This window comes from Rhinopithecus roxellana, chromosome 20 (genome assembly GCF_007565055.1).
Source record: "Rhinopithecus roxellana isolate Shanxi Qingling chromosome 20, ASM756505v1, whole genome shotgun sequence".
NCBI lineage: Eukaryota > Metazoa > Chordata > Mammalia > Primates > Cercopithecidae > Rhinopithecus > Rhinopithecus roxellana.
The window spans coordinates 70,227,443-70,246,430 of NC_044568.1; the positions used below are offsets into that span (position 1 = coordinate 70,227,443).

General features: G+C 55.4%; 2 protein-coding genes across 4 annotated transcripts; both read right to left on the reverse strand.

Moving 5' to 3' along the window:
- Positions 1-3,081: 3,081 nt before the first annotated feature.
- Positions 3,082-13,738, reverse strand: LOC115895193 (vegetative cell wall protein gp1-like). The gene is made up of 4 exons (XM_030924455.1): positions 13,642-13,738; positions 13,246-13,299; positions 5,130-5,877; positions 3,082-3,798 (listed from the first exon to the last, which is right to left on the reverse strand). The coding sequence occupies exons 1-3, from the start codon at positions 13,736-13,738 to the stop codon at positions 5,150-5,152; spliced, it is 879 nt and encodes a 292-aa protein (XP_030780315.1). The 3' UTR covers positions 3,082-3,798; positions 5,130-5,149.
- A 17-nt stretch (positions 13,739-13,755) lies between these two features.
- On the reverse strand, positions 13,756-15,889 carry LOC104672322. Of its 3 annotated transcripts, XM_010376090.1 has the most exons (6): positions 15,865-15,883; positions 14,929-14,970; positions 14,447-14,479; positions 14,215-14,277; positions 13,957-14,133; positions 13,756-13,855 (listed from the first exon to the last, which is right to left on the reverse strand). In XM_010376090.1, exons 1-6 carry the CDS (start codon positions 15,877-15,879, stop codon positions 13,793-13,795), a joined length of 393 nt encoding a protein of 130 aa, XP_010374392.1. In that variant the 5' UTR covers positions 15,880-15,883; the 3' UTR covers positions 13,756-13,792. The 3 variants fall into 3 exon arrangements, 2 of the variants coding, with proteins under 2 accessions (XP_010374392.1, XP_010374390.2); XR_749385.1 differs by lacking the exons at positions 13,957-14,133; positions 14,215-14,277 and having other exon boundaries at positions 15,865-15,889; XM_010376088.2 differs by having other exon boundaries at positions 13,756-14,277.
- Positions 15,890-18,988: the final 3,099 nt, after the last annotated feature.

Consider the following 18,988-nt stretch of genomic DNA (forward strand, 5'->3'; position numbering starts at 1 on the left):
GGTGGCCCCACAGAGTCTGGGAGATGGGGGATGATGACAGGGGCTGGAAAATGGCCACCGATGGACTCAGGGAATCTTGTGGTGGGTTTGCCCAGCTCACCCAGCCCCCGGGGCTTGGATTTCACAGGATGGGGGTGGGGAGAGCAGAGAATTGCAGACGGAGGTAAGCCAGTCAGTGGGCTCCCTCGCAGCCTTCCAGGGGCCTCCAGGAATCCAGTCGCACAGGTTTGGGCAGCTGTCAAGAGGCAGCAGCAAGCCTGGCTCTCTGGAAGGCCCCCCACCCTGCAGCCCCAACCCAGGGGCTATTCTCTTCCCCGCGCTAGAACCAATCCTCCTCTTTCTAGGGCCTAAGGTGATCGGCTCATCCCACTTTTTCGAGGGACATTCCCAGTTTGAATATTGGGTCCTGCATCCCAGGGAAACCGGGACAGCTGGTCCACTTGCCGTCCGGCCCTGCGGTTCCACAGGCAGCTCTAAACCCCTACGTTGTAGCCCAGTGGCGGGCTGCACACATCCGGTGAGCATTGTGCCTGGAAAGGGCATAAGACGACCTCAGGGTTTTTTTGTTGTTGTTGTTTTTTGAGATGGGAGTTTCACATTCGTTGCCCACACTGGATGCAATGGCACAATCTCGGCTCACTGCAACCTCTGTCTCCCGGGTTCAAGCTATTCTCCTGCCTCAGCCTCCCAAGTAGCTGAGATTACAGGCATGCGCCACCACAGTCAGTTATTTATTTATTTATTTTAATTTAGTAGAGACGGGGTTTCACCATGTTGGTCAGGCTGGTCTCGAACTCCTGACCTCAGGTGATCCGCCCACCTCAGCCTCCCAAAGTGCTAGGATTACAGGCAAGCGCCACTGCACTTGCTCGGCGACGCCAGGTTTTTTCATTTTGTTTTCTGAGATGGAATCTCACTCGGTCACCCAGGCTGGAGTGCAGTGGCGTGATCTTGGCTCACTGCAACCTCGCAACCTCTGCCTCCTGGGTTCAATCGATTCTCCTGCCTCAGCCTCCCAAGTAGCTGGAACTACAGGCATGTGCCAATACGCCCAGCTAATTTTTGTATTTTTATTAGATACCGGGTTTCACCATATTGGCCAGGCTGGTCTCGAACTCCTGACCTCGTGATCCGCCTGCCTCGGCCTCCCAAAGTGCTGGGATCACAGGTGTGATCCACTGCGTCCAGCCAAACCCAGGTTTTTAAAACCCCAATTCCTCTTTGACCCAACATCTCCACATTGGAGCAAGGAGGAAAGCAAGCCGACACTCCAGGGACTAGCCAGCTGCATGTGTGATGGCTGCTCAGTGGACACGCACACCCCCACCACAGGCCCCAACCCGCTGGACTTGCCTTCACAGTGGCCCGGTGCAGCTTCAGCCTCCTCCCACCCCGACTCCCACTCCAGGTCTCTAAGATAAAACAAAGTATCTCCACAAGCGCCTTGGGGAGAGTAAAAGTGGGGGAACATCTCGGAACCTAGGACAGGCTGGAAGAGGGTGGTTGGGGACCTGCCCACGATGGGAGGATTCCCAGGACACATGGGCAGCAATTCACCTGTTGTCCTCAGCCCTCGCTAGGCCTGGGTTGGGAGGTCCCAGACCCTCTCCTAGGCCCGCGTGCACCTGGATTCAGTTGGATCTTGGGAACGGAAGGGTTAAGGTTGGGGCTGAATCCGAGACTTCAAGGGCCGGAATGCCATTGATATGGAGAAGTAGGAGCCCCTGGTGTAGTTACCATCTCAATGGCACTTTAAAGTTCCCCTCCCCCATCTGCCAGGTTGGGGGAAAGAGGTGGGGGAGGGGAACCTTCCCCACTGTACTACCCTGGGAGGAAAGGAAGCCGGCCCTCCACCAGCCCCTTCCTGGAGCGACAAAATGGACCTTGTTTTTGTTCCGTCTAGGAGGAACGAGGAGCAGGGAGACTCAGGTGGGCAGAAGAAACCAGGGATCAGCTTAGATAGGGTCGAAGTGGGTTAACCCACGCCTCTTAGAGGGGGAAGTGGGGCCCGAGGACAAAGAAAGGGAACGAAGTTACCAGGAGCTACCATGCGGCAGGAATGGTGCGGGGGTGGGTGTGGGGACTGCACACTAAGAACCCCAAGGGCAGAGTCACCCACTGCGCAGAGAACTGCATCTGGATCTGATAACGAAGGAGGCCCCCTCCACCTGCTGGCTCACTCTCACTGCCACGTCCCTGGCAAGGGACGTGCCCTTTGCTCCCCACTTGCAGGAGGCAGCAGGCTGGGCTCCTAGAACCCCATGCGGATCCCACCCCAGGGCTCCCTGGGCAAGTCACAGCTGCCCAAACCTCAGGTGCCTCCTGGCTGTAAAGCAGAGAGGAGACAGTTCTGCTTCAACCCTGGCACATCCCTGGACTAGTGCCTTGGGGATCGAAGTAGGTATTGACTCAAGGCAAGCATATTTTGTCAGAAGCATAATGGAAGTTTCACTTGTAAACCTGGGCAGACTCCATTGACTGTGTAACAATTAACTTTATTATCAGTAGTAATTGTCAGTTTCAACCAGCAGCAGTTGTGGCTCCCACCCTTTTGAGGGTGGGGGCCCCATGGCTAATGCTGTCTTTAAGAACACACAGCGGTCTGTGTACTTCCTGTTTCTTAGCTGAGAGAGGAGGCCTCAACAATATAAAGTACGGGAGCGGCAAGCCAATGGGAATGGGCACCTGGCCATAAGTCAGAGAAGGGGAAGGAGTCACTTTATTCTCTTTTCTTCTGGTGCCAGTAAGAACTTTATCAAGGTACTAGTGCCATCAGCTCCTACCCAAAGGCAGCCAAGGCTCCAGGTCAGCAAGACAGATTTAAAACACATTATGTTCGGCGGGTGCGGTGACTCACGCCTGTAATCCCAGCACTTTGGGAGTCCGAGGCGGGTGGATCACGAGGTCAGGAGATCTAGACCATCCTGGCGAACACGGTGAAACCCCATCTCTATTTAAAAAATACAAAAAACTTAGCTGGGCGTGGCGGCGAGTGCCTATAGTCCCAGCTAATTGGGAGGTTGAGGCAGGAGAATGGTGTGAACCCAGGAGAGGGAGTTTGCAGTGAGACGAGATCGTGCCACTGCACCCCAGTCTGGGGGACAAAGCAAGACTCCGTCTCAAAAAAAAAAAAAAAAAAATTACGTTTTGGGAAGACAGCTGGAAAGATAGGCAAGCCCCACAGGCGAGAGGACACTGCCTGTCCAGATTGGACGGGGGCAGGCAAAACGATACTTCCACCCACTAAGCCCTGGAATCTGTGAATGTGACCTCACTTGATAAAAGGGCCTTTGCACATGTAATTAAACTAAGGATATCAAAATGAGGTTATCCTAGATTTCAGGCAGCCCCTACATTCAACAACAATCCAACCTCTTACAAGATAAAAACAGAGGGAGATTGGAGACAGACATGGGAAGAAGGCCATGTGAAGATGGAGGCAGGAACTCCTGTGATGCGGCCACAAGCCACAGAGGGCCTGGAGCCAGCGGGAGCTGGGAGAGGCGGGAGGCATCCTCCCCTAGCACCTGTGAAGGGAACAGGGTCCTGCCCACACCTTGATTTTTGACTTCTGGCCTCCAGAACTGTAAAGAATAAATTTCTGTTGTTTGAAGTCACTCTGTGTATAAATTTGTTACAGCAGTCACAAAGAACTAGTACACTGCCCTTCTTGATGGTGGGTCTCGGGCTCTCTGAGGTCCCCTAGGGTCAAGGTTGGCTTCCTGATACCAATCCTGGGCTGCTGGAGTGGAGCCCACTGAGATAGAACTTCTGCCTGATTACCTGAGCTCAGGCCACCTAGGGAACAAAGAGAACTTTATTAAGTTGTAGAGGCTGCACAGAAACTGGCGGGTGGGGTGCAGGCAAAGCTGGAAAGAACAGGAGCTTCCTCTCAGGGCCCAGCGCGGGTGGGGGTGGGGGAAGCTCTCCTGTCCCGTGGGGATGACTTCACAGCCTTTGAACGTGACCCTCGGGTCCAGTATCGATCCACACCGCTGCTTCCCTGGTGCGCAACAGCCAGCCCGACCCCTGGATCTGTCAAGTTGAAAATTTGACACCTGGCCGGGCGCGGTGGCTCAAGCCTGTAATCCCAGCACTTTGGGAGGCCGAGACGGGCGGATCACGAGGTCAAGAGATCGAGACCATCCTGGCTAACACGGTGAAACCCCGTCTCTACTAAAAATACCAAAAAAACTAGCCGGGCGAGGTGGCGGGCGCCTGTAGTCCCAGCTACTCCGGAGGCTGAGGCAGGAGAATGGCGTAAACCCGGGAGGCGGAGCTTGCAGTGAGCTGAAATCTGGCCACTGCACTCCAGCCTGGGCGACAGAGCGAGACTCCGTCTCAAAAAAAAAGAAAAAGAAAATTTGACTTCTGAAGACTTTTGAGAGGCCGAGCACGGTGGCTTACGCCTGTAATCCCAGCACTTTGGGAAGTCGAGGTGGGCGGATCACCTGAGGTCTGGAGTTCCAGACCAGGCTGACCAACATGGAGAAACCTGTATCTACTAAAAATAGAAAATTAGCTGGGCGTGGTGGCGCATGCCTGTAAACTCAGCTACTCGGGAGGCTGAGGCAGGAGAATCGCTTGAACCCAGGAGGCGGAAAGTGCCATTGCACTCCAGCCTGGGCAACAAGAACAAAACTCCGTCTCAAAAAAAAAAAAGATTTTTGAGGCAGGATCAGAATTTTCAAGAGCCATACACTGAGGATGGCCTTAACCATGGCATCCAGACCCTTTATTTATGAGAAATGAAATATTTGGATATAAAGCACTTTCAACTTTTGTTTTTATACCCTTGATCCCCATGTCCTTGGACATGTGCTGTGGGCCCCGCCCGCTGCCCTGATCACTAACCAGGTTATCAGCTCAGCGGATGGGTTACATTCTCAAATAACCTAGCAAGAGGCCTGCCGGAGGGCTAGAGGGGAAAATGGAAGAAAGACCCGAATCTTTAGACGAGTCTATTTTCTATTTGGTAGAGAAAGTTTCGCTTCTTTCTTTACCAAACCTTGGCTGCTTCCGATTCCCCTTCTCTCTTCCCCAAACTGGGCTCTAACCCCCGTCCTCTGAATCCACGCTCGGGGAAGGTGGCTAGGGGGCACTGGCCCTGTCGGGGGCTGCCTACTCACCCGCCGCGGGAGGGGCCGGGTCAGAAGGGCGGCGACAAGAAAAAATGCAGCGGCGGGGGCGAGGGGAAGGCGGGCAGCGGCCACGTGTCGCGGGTCGCGGGGGGCGCCAGTAGGCTGAAAGGCGAGGGTCGCGTTGGCAGCGGAGGTAGCGGCCGCGGGGGCGGCTCGGAGAGCAGGGGCGGGAGGCCGCGCGCGCCCACGGGCCCGGGGGCGGCGGCGGCGGCGGCCTCGGGCAGCGGAGGCAGCGGCAGGTGCGCGGCCGGTGGCGCGGGAGCAGGTAGGCGCGGCAGGTCCTGCAGTGCGAGCGCGGCGGGGGGCGGGGCGGGTGCGCAGGCTTCGGGCGGGAGCTCGGGTAGCGCCAGGTACGCGCTGGGGCCCCAGGGCAGCAGCGGCTCGGGCCGCAGCGGGAGCGCGGGCAGCGGCGGCAGCTCAGCCAGGGCGAGCGTGGAGGGCGGCGACGGCCCGGGGCTCAGGCCGGGCGGCAGGCCGGGCAACGGCGGGTGCGGCAGGGACGGCGCGGGTAGCGGGGTTGGCGGCAGCGTAGAGCGGGCCCGGCCCAGTCGCGAGTGGGCGCGGGCGCGGGCGAGCCCCGGGTGCGAGCTGGAGCGGGGCAGCCGTGCCGCCAGCTTGGCTGCGGCCGCGACCTCAAGGCCCCCGAGCGCGCCGCCCGCCGTGACCTCGTACCTCTGGAGGTGGCCACGCGCCGCACTCCGACCGGCCCGGCCAATGGCAGATGCCCGCCGCCGCGCTCCAACCAATCAGGGTCCAGTGCGCTCGCGGCCTACGGTTCCCTCCCGGTAGCTGGCAAGGGCTACCCTTGGCAGCCAATCAGAGATATCAGCGCATTCCTACAAGTTCTTCTTCCCGCCCTCTCCTGGTCCCAGCCAATCGCTGTGTCCCAAGTGTCGCCGCTGCTCCCTGCCCTCAACTAGCCTGGAGACCAGGCGCTGCACACGCGCAGTGAGCGCCCCCACTTGGCCTGCGGGTTTGCAGATTCGCTGCGATCCCGAGGCTACTCGCCTCAACGATTTTTTTTGTTTGTTTTTTAGGTGGCTTTTTTGGGGACTGAGTTTCACTCTGGCTCCCAGGCTAAGTGCAGTGATGCGGTCACGGCTCAGTGAAGCTTCGACCTCCTGCACTAAAGCAGTTCTCCTGCCTCAGCCTCCACAGGTAGCCGGGACTACAGGCGCGCGCCACTACCCCGGCTAATTGTTATACTTTTTTTAAATTTAAAAAAAAAAAACGCTTTTTTTTTTTTAGATGGAGTCTCGCTTTATCGCCCAGACTGGAGTGCATTGGCGCAATCTCAGCTGCAACCTCCGCCTTCTGGGTTCAAACGAGTCTCCTGCCTCAGTCTCCTGGGTAGATGGGATTGCGGGCGCCCTCCACCACGCCCGGTTAATTTTTGTGTTTTTAGGAGAGACGGGGTTTCTCCGTGTTGGCCAGGCTGGTCTCTAACTCCTGACCTCATGTCCTCAGGTGATGCAGCCGCCTCGGCCTCCCAAAGTGTTGGGATTAGAGGCGTGAGCCTCCGCGCCCGGCCTAATTATTATATTTTGTGTACAGATGGAGTCTCACCATGTTGCCCAGGCTGGTCTCGAGCTCCTAGGCTCAAGCGATCCGTCGGCCTCAGTCTTCCAAAGTGCTGCGATTCCAGGCATGACCTACTGCGCCCGCCCCGCGACGCCACCGATTTGGAGTGTGAGATTGTCCTCTCGTTGCTATTTACCCATTGCAACTCAGGTATGAGGATCCTGTGTGGATGGGTCACGGTATACAGATTTCCATTCAGTTATAAGAAAGATAAAACGGCCGGGCGCGGTGGCTCAAGCCTGTAATCCCAGCACTTTGGGAGGCCGAGACGGGTGGATCACGAGGTTAGGAGATCGAGACCATCCTGGCTAACATGGTGAAACCCCGTCTCTACTAAAAATACAAAAAACTAGCCGGGCGACCTGGCGGGTGCCTGTAGTCCCAGCTACTCGGGAGGCTGAGGCAGGAGAATGGCGTGAACCCGGGAGGCGGAGCTTGAAGTGAGCTGAGATCCGGCCACTGTACTCCAGCCTGGGCGGCAGAGCGAGACTCCGTCTCAAAAAAAAAAAAAAAAAAAAAAAAGAAAGATAAAACGATATCCCAATTCAAAAGCAAAGTTTGGTGATAATATACTTAGCGTTTGTGTTCAAGTTCCTAAGAACGATTGTAAATGACAGATGGGTGAGAATCTGGTAGCTGAGAACAAAAAGGATAAAATGGTCTATCTATTCAAAATTGGAATATAGAAACTTTTTCTTTTTGAGACAGGATCTTGCTTTTTCGCCCAGGCTGGAGTACGTAGCGCCATCATGGCTCACTGCAGCCTCGACCTCCTGGGCTCAAGTAATTCTCTTACCTCAGCCTCCCAAGTAACTGAGACTACAGGCATGTACCACCCTGCCAGGGTAATTTTTTAATTTGTGGAGATAGGAGTCGCTAGGCGCCGTGGCTCACGCCTATAATCACAGCACTTTGGGAGGCCAAGGCGGGCAGATCGTGAGGTCAGGAGTTCAAGACCAGCCTGACCAACATGGTGAAACCTCGTCTCTACTAAAAATACAAAAATTAGAGGTTGCAGTGAGCCGAGATTGTGCCACCACACTCCAGCCTAGGCTACAGAGTGAGACTCCATCTCAAAAAAAAAAAGAGATGGGAGTCTCACTATGGTGCCTAGGCTGCTGTCGGACTCCTGGGCTCAAGCAATCCTCCTGCCTCAGCCTCCCAAAGTGCTGGGATTACAGGTGTGAGCCACTGCACCTGGTGGAGACGTTTATAAGAACAATTAAAATAATATTACAACAATGTTTCTTGGTGTTAAGGGATATCATCCACTGCCCTGAGAGTCTGGTCAGTGGCCACTGAGCAGATGTTGGCTCCTAATCCTATTCTACAGTAAAGAGAAAAACCTTGGAATGTAGTTTACTCCATGCTGTGGTGCAGAGAAAGACAAGATCATTTGAATATTTTTATTTTTATTTTTATTTATTTATTTTTTTTGAGACGGAGTCTTGCTCTGTCGCCCAGGCTGGAGTGCAGTGGCCGGATCTCAGCTCACTGCAAGCTCCGCCTCCCGGGTTCACGCCATTCTCCTGCCTCAGCCTCCCGAGTAGCTGGGACTACAGGCACCCGCCAGGTCGCCCGGCTAGTTTTTTGTATTTTTAGTAGAGACGGGGTTTCACCATGTTAGCCAGGATGGTCTTGATCTCCTGACCTCGTGATCCGCCCGTCTCGGCCTCCCAAAGTGCTGGGATTACAGGCTTGAGCCACCGCGCCCGGCCTATTTTTATTTTTTAATTTTTAATTTTTATTTATTTGTGAGACAGAGTCTCCCTCTGTCACCCAGGCTGGAGTGCAGTGGCGAGACCTCGGCTTCCTGCAACCTCTCCCTCCCGGGTTCAAGCAGTTCTCTTGCCTCAGCCTCCCGAGTAGCTGAGACTACAGGCATTTGCCACCACAAATTTTTGTATTTTTAGTAGAGATGGGGTTTCTCTATGTTGGCCAGGCTGGTCTCGAACTCCTGATCTCAGGTGATCTGCCTGCCTTGGCCTCCCAAAGTGCTGGGATTACAGGCATGAGCCAGTGAGCCCAGCTGAATATTTTTAAAGAATCAGTAATTCTGTGAAAAAGCAAAAGTCTATGATTCTCCAGTAGGGCAAATCAGATGAAGTAGTCAAGAAAAATCAGGCTGGAATTCCAGTACTATTTACAGAATCTTCTGAATGTTGATCAACCCAAAACCTTGTGCATACTGAGATAAGTCTTTGGTCTACACCCAAATACCATTATCATAAATCGGGCTAAGAAAAGAAGAGCTAGGTGCCAGATAGGAATGCCAGATCCCGTCAGTGAACCAGCTTGCAAGAAGAGGTTTGGATTTGGAAGGGCTCAGCTCAGAGCGTAAAGATTTAGCCAGGTGCAGGGGCTCACGCCTGTAATCCCAGCACTTTGGGAGGTCCAGGTGGGAGGATCACTCGCGCTAGAGTTTGAGACCAGCCTGGGTAACATAGTGAGACTTTGTCTCTACTAAAAATTTTAAAAATTAGCTGGGCCTGTTAGCATGTGCTTATGGTCCCAGCAACTCAGGGGCCTGAGGTAGGAGGATCACTTGAGCCTGCCTGGAAGATTGGGACTGTAGTGAGCTATGATCAGGAGACCCTGTCTCAAAAGAAAGAAAGAAAAGAAAGAAAGAGAGGGCCGGGCGCGGTGGCTCAAGCCTGTAATCCCAGCACTTTGGGAGGCCGAGACGGGCGGATCACAAGGTCAAGAGATCGAGACCATCCTGGCTAACACGGTGAAACCCTGTCTCTACTGAAAAATACAAAACACTAGCCGGGCGAGGTGGCGGGCGCCTGTAGTCCAAGCTACTGGGGAGGCTGAGGCGGGAGAATGGTGTAAACCCGGGAGGCGGAGCTTGCAGTGAGCTGAGATCCGGCCACTGCACTCCAGCCCGGGAGACAGAGCGAGACTCCGTCTCAAAAAAAAAAAAAAAGAGAGAGAGAGAGAGAGAGAAAAGAGAGGAAAGAAAGAGAGAAAAAAGAAAAAGGTAAAAGTTCTGGGACACAACCGGGCATGGTGGCGTGCACCTATAGTCCCAGCTACTTGGGAGGCTGAGGAGGGAGAATCGCTTGAATCCAGGAGGCAAAGGTTGCAGTGAGCCAATATTGTGCCACTGTACTCCAGTCTGGGTGACAGAACAAGACTCTGTCAGAAAAAAAAAAAAAAAAAAAAAAAAGACCTGGTGCAGTGGCTAACACCTGTAATCCCAGCACTTTGGAAAGCCGAGGCATGCAGATCATGAGTTCAAGACTAGTCTGGCCAACACAGTGAAACCCTGTCTGTACTAAAAAAAAAAAAAAAAAAAAGAATTAGCCAGGTGTGGTGGTGTGCTCCTGTAATCCCAGCTACTTGGGAGGCTGAAGCAGGAGAATCGCATGAACCCCAGAGGCGGAGGTTGCAGTGAGCCGAGATCACGCTACTGCACTCCAGCCTGGGCGACAGAATCAGACTCCATCTCAAAAAAAAAAAAAAAAAAAGTTCTGGGACTGGCCAGGCTCTGAGTCAAAGTTCAGCATTGTGGGTCAATTTCTTTCTTTTTTTTTTTTTTTGATACAGAGTCTCCCTCTGTCACCCAGGCTGGAGTGCAGTGGCATGATCTCCGCTCACTGCAAGCACCATTCTCCTGCCTCAGCCTCCTGAGTAGCTGGGACCACAGGCGCCCACCACCACACCCAGCTAATTTTTTGTATTTTTAGTAGAGACAAGGTTTCACCGTGTTAGGCAGGATGGTCTCGATCTCCTGACCTCGTGATCCGCCCGCCTCAGCCTCCTAAAATACTGGGATTACAGGCGCAAGCCACGGGGCTTGGCCATTGTGGGTCGATTTCTAATTGCACAGCCTCCACTCTGGACCTTGCCTGGGACCCTGCCTATGCATTTACTGTTCAAGTAAATTTATAATCATGAGATGAAAAATTAAGCTGTCCTGTAGCTCTGACACTGATCCAGGATTAGTAACTGGCTTTTTAAGATGTTTGAAAGAGTTCATCCGGTCATGGTGGCTCACACCTGTAATCCCAGCACTTTGGGAGCCGAGGCAGGAGGATTGCTTGAGCCCAGGAGTTTGAGACCAGTCTGGGCAACATAGTGAGATCCCGACTCTACTAAAAATAGAAAAATTTAGCTGAGTGTGGTGGTACATGTTGGCGATCCCAGTTACTCGGAAGCCTGAGGTGGAAGGGTGCTTGACTCTCCCAGGAGGTTGAGACTGCAGTGAGCCATGATCACACTACTGCACTCCAGCCTGGGACACAGAGTGAGACCCTGTGTCCAAAATAAATAAATAAATAAGTAAAAGAATTCAGTCATCTGATATACTAAATGTCTGATTTATTCATTTCCAAGAGCCCCTTAAGTGCTTAGGAAGATGTTGATTTTGGATTTGTGCTCAGCTCCATTAAGAGAATCAACAGAATCAGTGGGGCGTGGTGGCTCACGTCTGTAATCCCAGCACTTTGGGAGGGTGAGGCGGGCGGATCACAAGGTCAGGAGATCGAGACCATTTTGGCTAACATGGTGAAAACCCGTCTCTACTAAAAATACAAAAAATATTAGCTGGGCATGGTGGCACACGCCTGTAGTCCCAGCTACTCGGGAGGCTGAGGCAGGAGAATCACTTCAACTCGGGAGGCAGAGCTTGCAGTGAGCCGAGATTGCGCCAATGCACTCCAGCCTGGGCGACAGAGCAAGACTCTGTCTCCAAAAAAAAAAAAAAAGAGAGAATCAAGAGTTGAGTCGATTATGTTTCTAATTGTTATCTGAGATGTCTAAGGGTATTTTGTTAATCAGGCATTTAAGGCATGCAAAATATTTAGGGAAAAGTTGAGCTGTGAAATAAATATTTGTTTTTATTTATTTATTTTATTTTATTTATTTATTTATTTATTTATTTTGAGACAGAGTCTCGCTCTGTCGCCCAGGCTGGAGTGCAGTGGCCGGACCTCAGCTCACTGCAAGCTCTGCCTCCCGGGTTTACACCATTCTCCTGCCTCAGCCTCCCGAGTGGCTGGGACTACAGGCGCCTGCCACCTCGCCCGGCTAGTTTTTTGTATTTTTTTTTTTAGTAGAGACGGGGTTTCACCGTGTTAGCCAGGATGGTCTGGATCTCCTGACCTCGTGATCCGCCCGTCTCGGCCTCCCAAAGTGCTGGGATTACAGGCTTGAGCCACCACGCCCTGCCTATTTATTTATTTATTTATTTATTGAGATGTAGTCTCACGCTGTTGCCCAGGCTGGAGTGCAGTGGCGCGATCTTGGCTCACTGCAAGCGCCTCCTCCTGGGTTCACGCCATTCTCCTGCCTCAGCCTCCCAAGTAGCTAGGACTACAGGCGCCCGCCACCATGCCTGGCTAATGTTTTGTGTTTTTAGTAGAGACGGGATTTCACCGTATTAGCCAGGATGGTCTCAATCTCCTGACCTCGTGATCTTCCCACCTCGGCCTCCCAAAATGCTGGGATTACAGGCGTGAGCCACCACACCCGGCCTACTTATTTATTTTTTATAGAGATGGGGCATGCATTTAAGGCATGCAAAATATTTAGGGAAAAGTCTAGCTGTGAAATTCATATTTGTTTTGATTTACTTATTTATTTTTTATATTGCCCAGGCTGGTCTTAAAATTGTAGGCTCAAGCAATCCTCCTACCTCAACCTCCCAAAATACTGGGATTACAGGTGTGACCTACCATGCCTGGCCAAGCTGTGAAATTTATAATCTAATGATCATTCATCAAAAAATGTGAAAGTGAATTTTATAATTTTCCAAATTATTAGTCAATACCATATCTGAAAGGCCACTATAAAGGCTTAAGGAAAATGAGATTTTTATCTAACAACTTTAATAAATCGATTAAAATTAAAACACAAAGAATGAAGTGTTCTTTTCCATGCATAAGTCCCCTAACTTGGATGTGGTTCCCCCACTAGGCGGTGACCAAGCGATGCCCTCCATGAGGGCAGGCGTCGATGGAGTCTGTCTGCTTCTCATGGTTTCTCCTGTTGGGATCATGGTCCCTGGCACATGGCCTCATTGATGTTTGTCGAATGAATGAATGAGGTACTGGGCAGTGGCTGCAGGCCCATGCCACTCCCACCCTGGTCAGCAAGCCCCTTGCATGGCACGCAGAGGCAAGCAGGGAAGCGTGTTTGTGGTGCTAGCACGGAGGAGATCGACGGCCAGGCGGCACCAGAGGCCAAGCCCGAGGGTCTGTCTTCATTGCTGGGCGGGCTAAGGTGTGAGGCAGAGGCCCTCAGGACCCGCAGGGGCACTGCAGTGCTCAGCATTTCCCCAGAGGGCAGCGGCCTGGGAAGAGATAGAGCCGGGCTAGGGAGGGGTGGGGCCCTGGTGAGGCCTTGCCCCTCCTCCCCTCCCAGGGACCTGAGCTTCTGGGGTCAGTCACTCAGCAGCCACCTACAGGTGGCAGAATCTGCTATCCTTCCCAATGGCTGGGTGTCCCCCAGTGCGGCTGGAGGGGTGACCATGGGGGGCCTTTGGGCAGGCGGCTCGGCCACTGCACCTACCTCTCACCTCCGTAGCCATTCCCCAGCTGGCCATTGCTGCCTCTCTTCACCTCAGGGCTCCCTACGGCACAGACGGACAGATCGGGGCACTCGGGTCACCAGAGAGCTTCCGTCCACCCCAGCTTCAACCCAGGCTCTGGGAGACCCCCTCCCCGGAGGACCCAGGGCTCAGCTCTGCCTCAGCTTCTCAGAGGACCGTGGGGAGAGGGACAGAGTGTGGAGAACTGAGTCCCTGATGGCCCAGCTCCATCACTTTCCCTTCTTGGTCCAGTGTCCGGGCTGGCTCTCGGGGTCCCGGGCTCTGCTGGCCTCTCCTCCAGCCCCATTCCTTCCTGCTCCTTCCTGCCTATGCCCTCCTGGCCTCTTCCCACTCACTCCATCCCCTCCGCCAAGAGGGCTGTACCTTCCATCTCTGTGGGGCTGTGGGTAGACCTGGGCCCAGGGCCCAGTTCCCTGAAGCCACCTCTAATGGCTCCAACACACTCATCCAGGCATCCCATTACCTGGCTGGCTCCTGGCCTCAGCATATTCACCTCCAGCCTGATATCCAGGCTTCAAGCCAGCCCCCCAGACCTGAAGGGTGGCCCAGCGAGAGTTCCACAGCACCCCGGCCTGCACTGTGGGGAGGAAAGCTGGCATGGGCACCCTTGCCCACAGGAACTGGGATCCCCTGGCCCCTGTTGGACTTGGCTCTGCTCCCTGAAGGCTCATTGCCTACCATTTCCTTCAGGGACTGGAGTTCCTGCTTTGGGGTACACCAGAGCTTCTGCCCCATCCCCTGCAAGAGACTCTGGTCATTCCCGCCTAGCCCCTGGGCTGTTGTCTCCCCAACCCCACTGCACTTTGTCCCCTGGGTCTGACTCACCATTCCTAAAACTTTTGGCCCCAGGGAACCCTGGAGGAGGAAAGAGGGTGTCAGAGGCCAGGCTGGGGCTCTAAGCCCAACTCTCCCACCCCCACCCCTGCTCCCAGACACCTGGCTGTGGGTGGGCCTCGGGGAAGACCCTGGCTTCCAGGACACCATTCCCATTACCAACACCTGCAGGACAGAGATTGCAGAGGAGCTAGGGACAGGCTAGTGGAACAGGGACAGCATCAGGAGGGCCAGGTGACCAGCTCATAGATGGGGGATGTGGACAGACAGACTGACTCAGGCATGAGGGAGATGCCAGCTTCTGCTCGACATGGGGGAGCCCAGGAGGACTCACCAATTTTCTGTAGCTCGAGGCCACCGTTAAAACCTGGGGGAGAGGGGCCGGGCGCGGTGGCTCAAGCCTGTAATCCCAGCACTTTGGGAGGCCGAGACGGGCGGATCACGAGGTCAGGAGATCAGACCATCCTGGCTAACACGGTGAAACCCCGTCTCTACTAAAAATACAAAAAACTAGCCGGGCGAGGTGGCGGGCGCCTGTAGTCCCAGCTACTCGGGAGGCTGAGGCAGGAGAATGGCGTAAACCCAGGAGGCGGAGCTTGCAGTGAGCTGAGATCCGGCCACTGCACTCCAGCCTGGGTGGCAGAGCAAGACTCCGTCTCAAAAAAAAAAAAAGCCTGGGGGAGAGAAAACTGTGACTCAGAGATGGGGGTCAGCGAGAGCCACTGCCCTGGCCTGCCCTCTTCCTGGGGTGGCAGAAGGAAAAGAAGGGAAGAGGAGTGGAAGGGAGGGGAGGAACTCCAGGAAGGGCCTCCTCACCTGTTTCTGCTCCTGGTCCATAGCCATTTGGAGGCTGGTGCCCTGTGAGGAGAAAGAAGGTCAGTGCGGAGGACCCAGGTCTCCCCTGACTCCTTGGGGGCCAAAGATGGACCTTAGGGACTCTGAAGGGGAAGCAGGGACTTTTTGTGTCCACAGGGAGTGGAACCAGAAGAAACAGAGCAGCAAGAGACCGGGCGCGGTGGCTCACACCTATAATCCCAGCACTTTGGGAGGCTGAAGCGGGCTGATCACTTGAAGCCAGGAGTTCGAGACCAGCCTGGCCAATGTGACAAAACGCCGTCTCTACAAAAAATACAAAGATTAGCCAGGTATGGTAGTGCATGCCTGTAATGCCAACTACTTGGGAGGCTTATTTTGCAGTGAGCCAAAATTGCACCACTGCACTCCAGCCTGGGCGGCAGAGCGAGACTGTCTCCAAAAAAAAAAAAGGCAAGAGGGTAGAAGAGGGTAGACTCGGGGAGGGACTTCCTGGCCTTAGGGTGCCTGAATAGCTGAGGCAGCGTAGGGAACAAGGGTGATGGAGGAGTGACCCTGATCTGGGGTGGGGACAGAGGATAGACCTAGCTGAGAGTTTGTCCCTCTGTGATGTGGAGCCTGGGGACAGACAGACTCACACCTGCTTTCTGAGGTTGCAGTCCCCACTGGATGGCTGGCATCGGTGCTAGGAGGAAAGTCAGGGGCAGGAGTGAGCCCAGCCCAGGGCTTGAGAGGCTGCGGATGCCATGGGGCAGGGATTGAAAGGGCTCCCATACTGGGGGATACATGGGGTCCCAGGGAAAGAGTTCAGGCTTCTCGTCAGCAGATCACTGTGTGACAAGTCACTGCCCTCTCTGAGCCTTGGCGTCCAAGGACAGAGTGGGACATGGCGGCCAGGTGCTTCCCAGTGCCCCCCAGGCACCCCCACTCCACACTGACCTGGGAACTTGCCATTCTGCACTGCAGGAGGGAGCTGGGATTTCAGGCCCCAGCCACCCTCTTTGTCCAAAGGGACCCCTGGAGTGGGAAGCCTGGGAAGGAGCTTCAGAGCGACCCTCGCATTGCAGGGACCTAAGATGGGAAGGAAGGGAGGGATGGAGCTATGCTCCAGGCCAGTCCTCACTGACGCCACCCAGGAGGCCTTGGCCTGGCCAAGCTACCGGCCTGTAGTGGCTTCTAGGGCAGACCCAGCACCTAAGGGGGACATTAGCCAGGCTGGAAAAAGCCCAGCTCCCTTGGGCCACACCCTGCTGGGGGGACCTGGGGATCCAGGCAGGGGATAGAGGGACATAGGGATCTGTCAGGGATGGGGCTCCTGGTGTTGGTCCACCAGCCCCTCCATCTTTCAGCAGCCTCCCTCTCCCTTCCTCCTGAGCCCCCATCCCTGGTCCCAGTGGCCTCACCTGGCTGGGGTCCATTTTCATGGCCATATCCTGGAGAGGGAAAGCAGAGATGAGTGTGGCAACACTGGGGGCAGGGGCTAGAAGGGCTGAGAGGCAGAAGGAGGTGTGGGGCAGAGCCAGGGGTCCCCCACTTGCCTGGCTTCTGAGGCTTCAAAGTCCCTCGCAGGCCTGGGGAGAGAGAGAAAGAGGCCAGTTCAGAGACGAGTCCACCCCAGGGGTGTAGTGAACCCCTTTCTCCCCTGCTGATCCCCCTAGCCGTGCCTTTTCACCTGGCAGGAGCCCCAGCCGGGTCCCTGGTGTGTATCCTGGGAGGGAGAGCAGGGCATGAGGGCGGGTTTGGAGTGAGGGACCTTGGAGGAGGCAGGAAGAGGGGCAGAGAGGAACTCAGCTTTGGAGGTTTCTGGCTCCCTCCCAGTCCAGAGACCCATGGAGAATGATGGATAGGCCGACCCCTCCCCTCCCCTTCCCCCGCTGATACCCACCTCTGCCCCTTGGAGCCCGTCCTCCTTCCCCTCTCCTCCAGTTCCCACCCACCTCCCTCACCTGGCTGGGCGCCTTCCCACAGGAAGGCTCCAGCTCCAGCCCATTCTTGCACCCTGGGGAGACAGGGTGCGGCTTGGGAGGGGAAAAGAGTGGAAGGGTAGGCAGTTTCTGCAGGCAGGGAGAGTGAGGAGGAGTGGGAAGGGCTTACCTGGCTTCTGAAGTTTCATGCCCTCTCCAACGCCTAGAGAGATGTGAGCAGGTGAGAGACCAATGGCCCACCCCTTGCTGAGGGGCCTTTTCCAGACCCAGCATCTGCCCCCCTACCCGGTGCCCACGCCAACCTACCCTACCTGGTTCATGGCCAGTGGGAACTGCAGGGCCTGTGGGGGCGGTACGGGGAGAGGCTAGGGTACAGAAGGGGGCTGGAGCCTGGCCCCCCTTTCCTCTCAGTTTAGAAACTGGAGCTCGCAGCACCTCCCTCCACCTTGTGCCACCTCCTCTCCAGACTCCACCCCCTCTAAGGCTGCAGGAGTCCCTGAGAGAACCCTCAGAACAGTGTCAGTGGAGACCCAGGCGCCTACCTGTCTCCTCCTTTCTGCACTCCCAGCAACCCCAGCCCCCGAGTACCTGCTCTGTAGCCATTCTGGGCTGAGGGGCCTGTGGGGAGGGAGGGGTGAACAAGGTGTTTGGGATTCTAGCTAAGGAGAGGGCGAAGGGCCTTTGAATCCCCCTTCAGAGCCAAGTAAGAAACCAGGGAAACTGGAGCCGCCTCTCCTCCCACATTTTGGTGCCCACCTGCCTTGGAGGCCTGGGAGCGAGACAGGAACAGCAGCCCGACACCCCTCACTGGCTGGGCTCCCAGCCCCCTCTTGAATCCGGTGGAACTGAGGTGGGGTATGAATGAGGGAGGGAGCTCAGGGTTTGGGGGAGGCAGAGGGACAGGCTGGGCAGGGCTCACCTGGCTTCTGGGCCTTCACAACCCCCGAATAGCCTGGTGGAGAGACAGGGAGCAAGTGAGGGACCCAAGGCCTCCACTCCGGACCTCCTGGAACCCCATACCCGCCCCTACCTGGTCCATAGCCATTTGGAACTCCCAAGCCTGTGGGGCAAAAAAGGGAGAATGGTAAGGCTGGGCCAGTGGGGGACAGGGAGGCAGGGTCCAGGAAGGGAGCTCTCAGTCTCTCCTCCACCTACTGTCCCCTCGGTCTTCGGTGCTCCTACAGACCTCCCCTCACTCATGAGGCTGGGGTCACCCCTCCCCTGGGAGTCCCATGCAGAATCAACTAGAGTACCAGGATCTAGGGGAGGTGGGGCCACAGACGCAGGCAGTCCCCTCACCTGGCACCTGAGGCTTCATCCCTGCTCCTAGGCCTGGGAGAGACAGAGACGCTGACATCAACTCCAGCCAGTGCTGCTGATCCTCAGACCCCAGCCCTCTGTCCCTGTGGCCCCAGCTTCTCTCTGCCTGCCCACCTCCTGACCCCTTGCGAGCCAGGCCCAGCTACCCTCACCTGACTGGACTCCCAGTCCATTTCTGTGGCCATATCCTGGGGGGAGGGATGGGGTGGGTGTGAGACAGCGGCATTCAGAGGGGGCGTCAGAAGGCGGCAGCTCAGTCGGCTGTGGGCAGCTCTAGAGACAGAGCGGGGGGCCATGGCCCTCCCCAACCTGGCTTCTGAGGCTTCACTCCGGAGGCAGAGCCACACTGGGCCAGACAGTGGCACTTCATTCCTCAGGATTCAGACCCACACTCTGCCCTCCTGGCCCCCTGGCCCGCTCTCTGTCTTCCCCCTTCCCTCTAAGAAGCCTGGGCTCAGCCCGGCTCGGTGGCTCACACCTGTCTTCCCAGCACTTGGGAGGCCAAGGTGGGTGGATCATCTGAGGTCAGGAGTTCGGGACCAGTCTGACCAAAATGATGAAACCCTGTCTCTACTAAAAATACAAAAATTAGCCAGGTGTGGTGGTGGATGTCTGTAATCCCAGCTACTTGGGAGGCTGAGGCAGGAGAATTGTTTGAACCCAGGCCTGGGCGACAGAGCGAGACGCCGTCTCAAAAAATAAATAAATAAATAAAAAGCCTGAGCTGCTACTCCAGGGGTCCTCACCTAGCTGAGTTCCAGCCTCAGGGAAGGCCCCCGCTCCCAGCCTCTTCCCATATCCTGGAGAGGGAGAGGGAG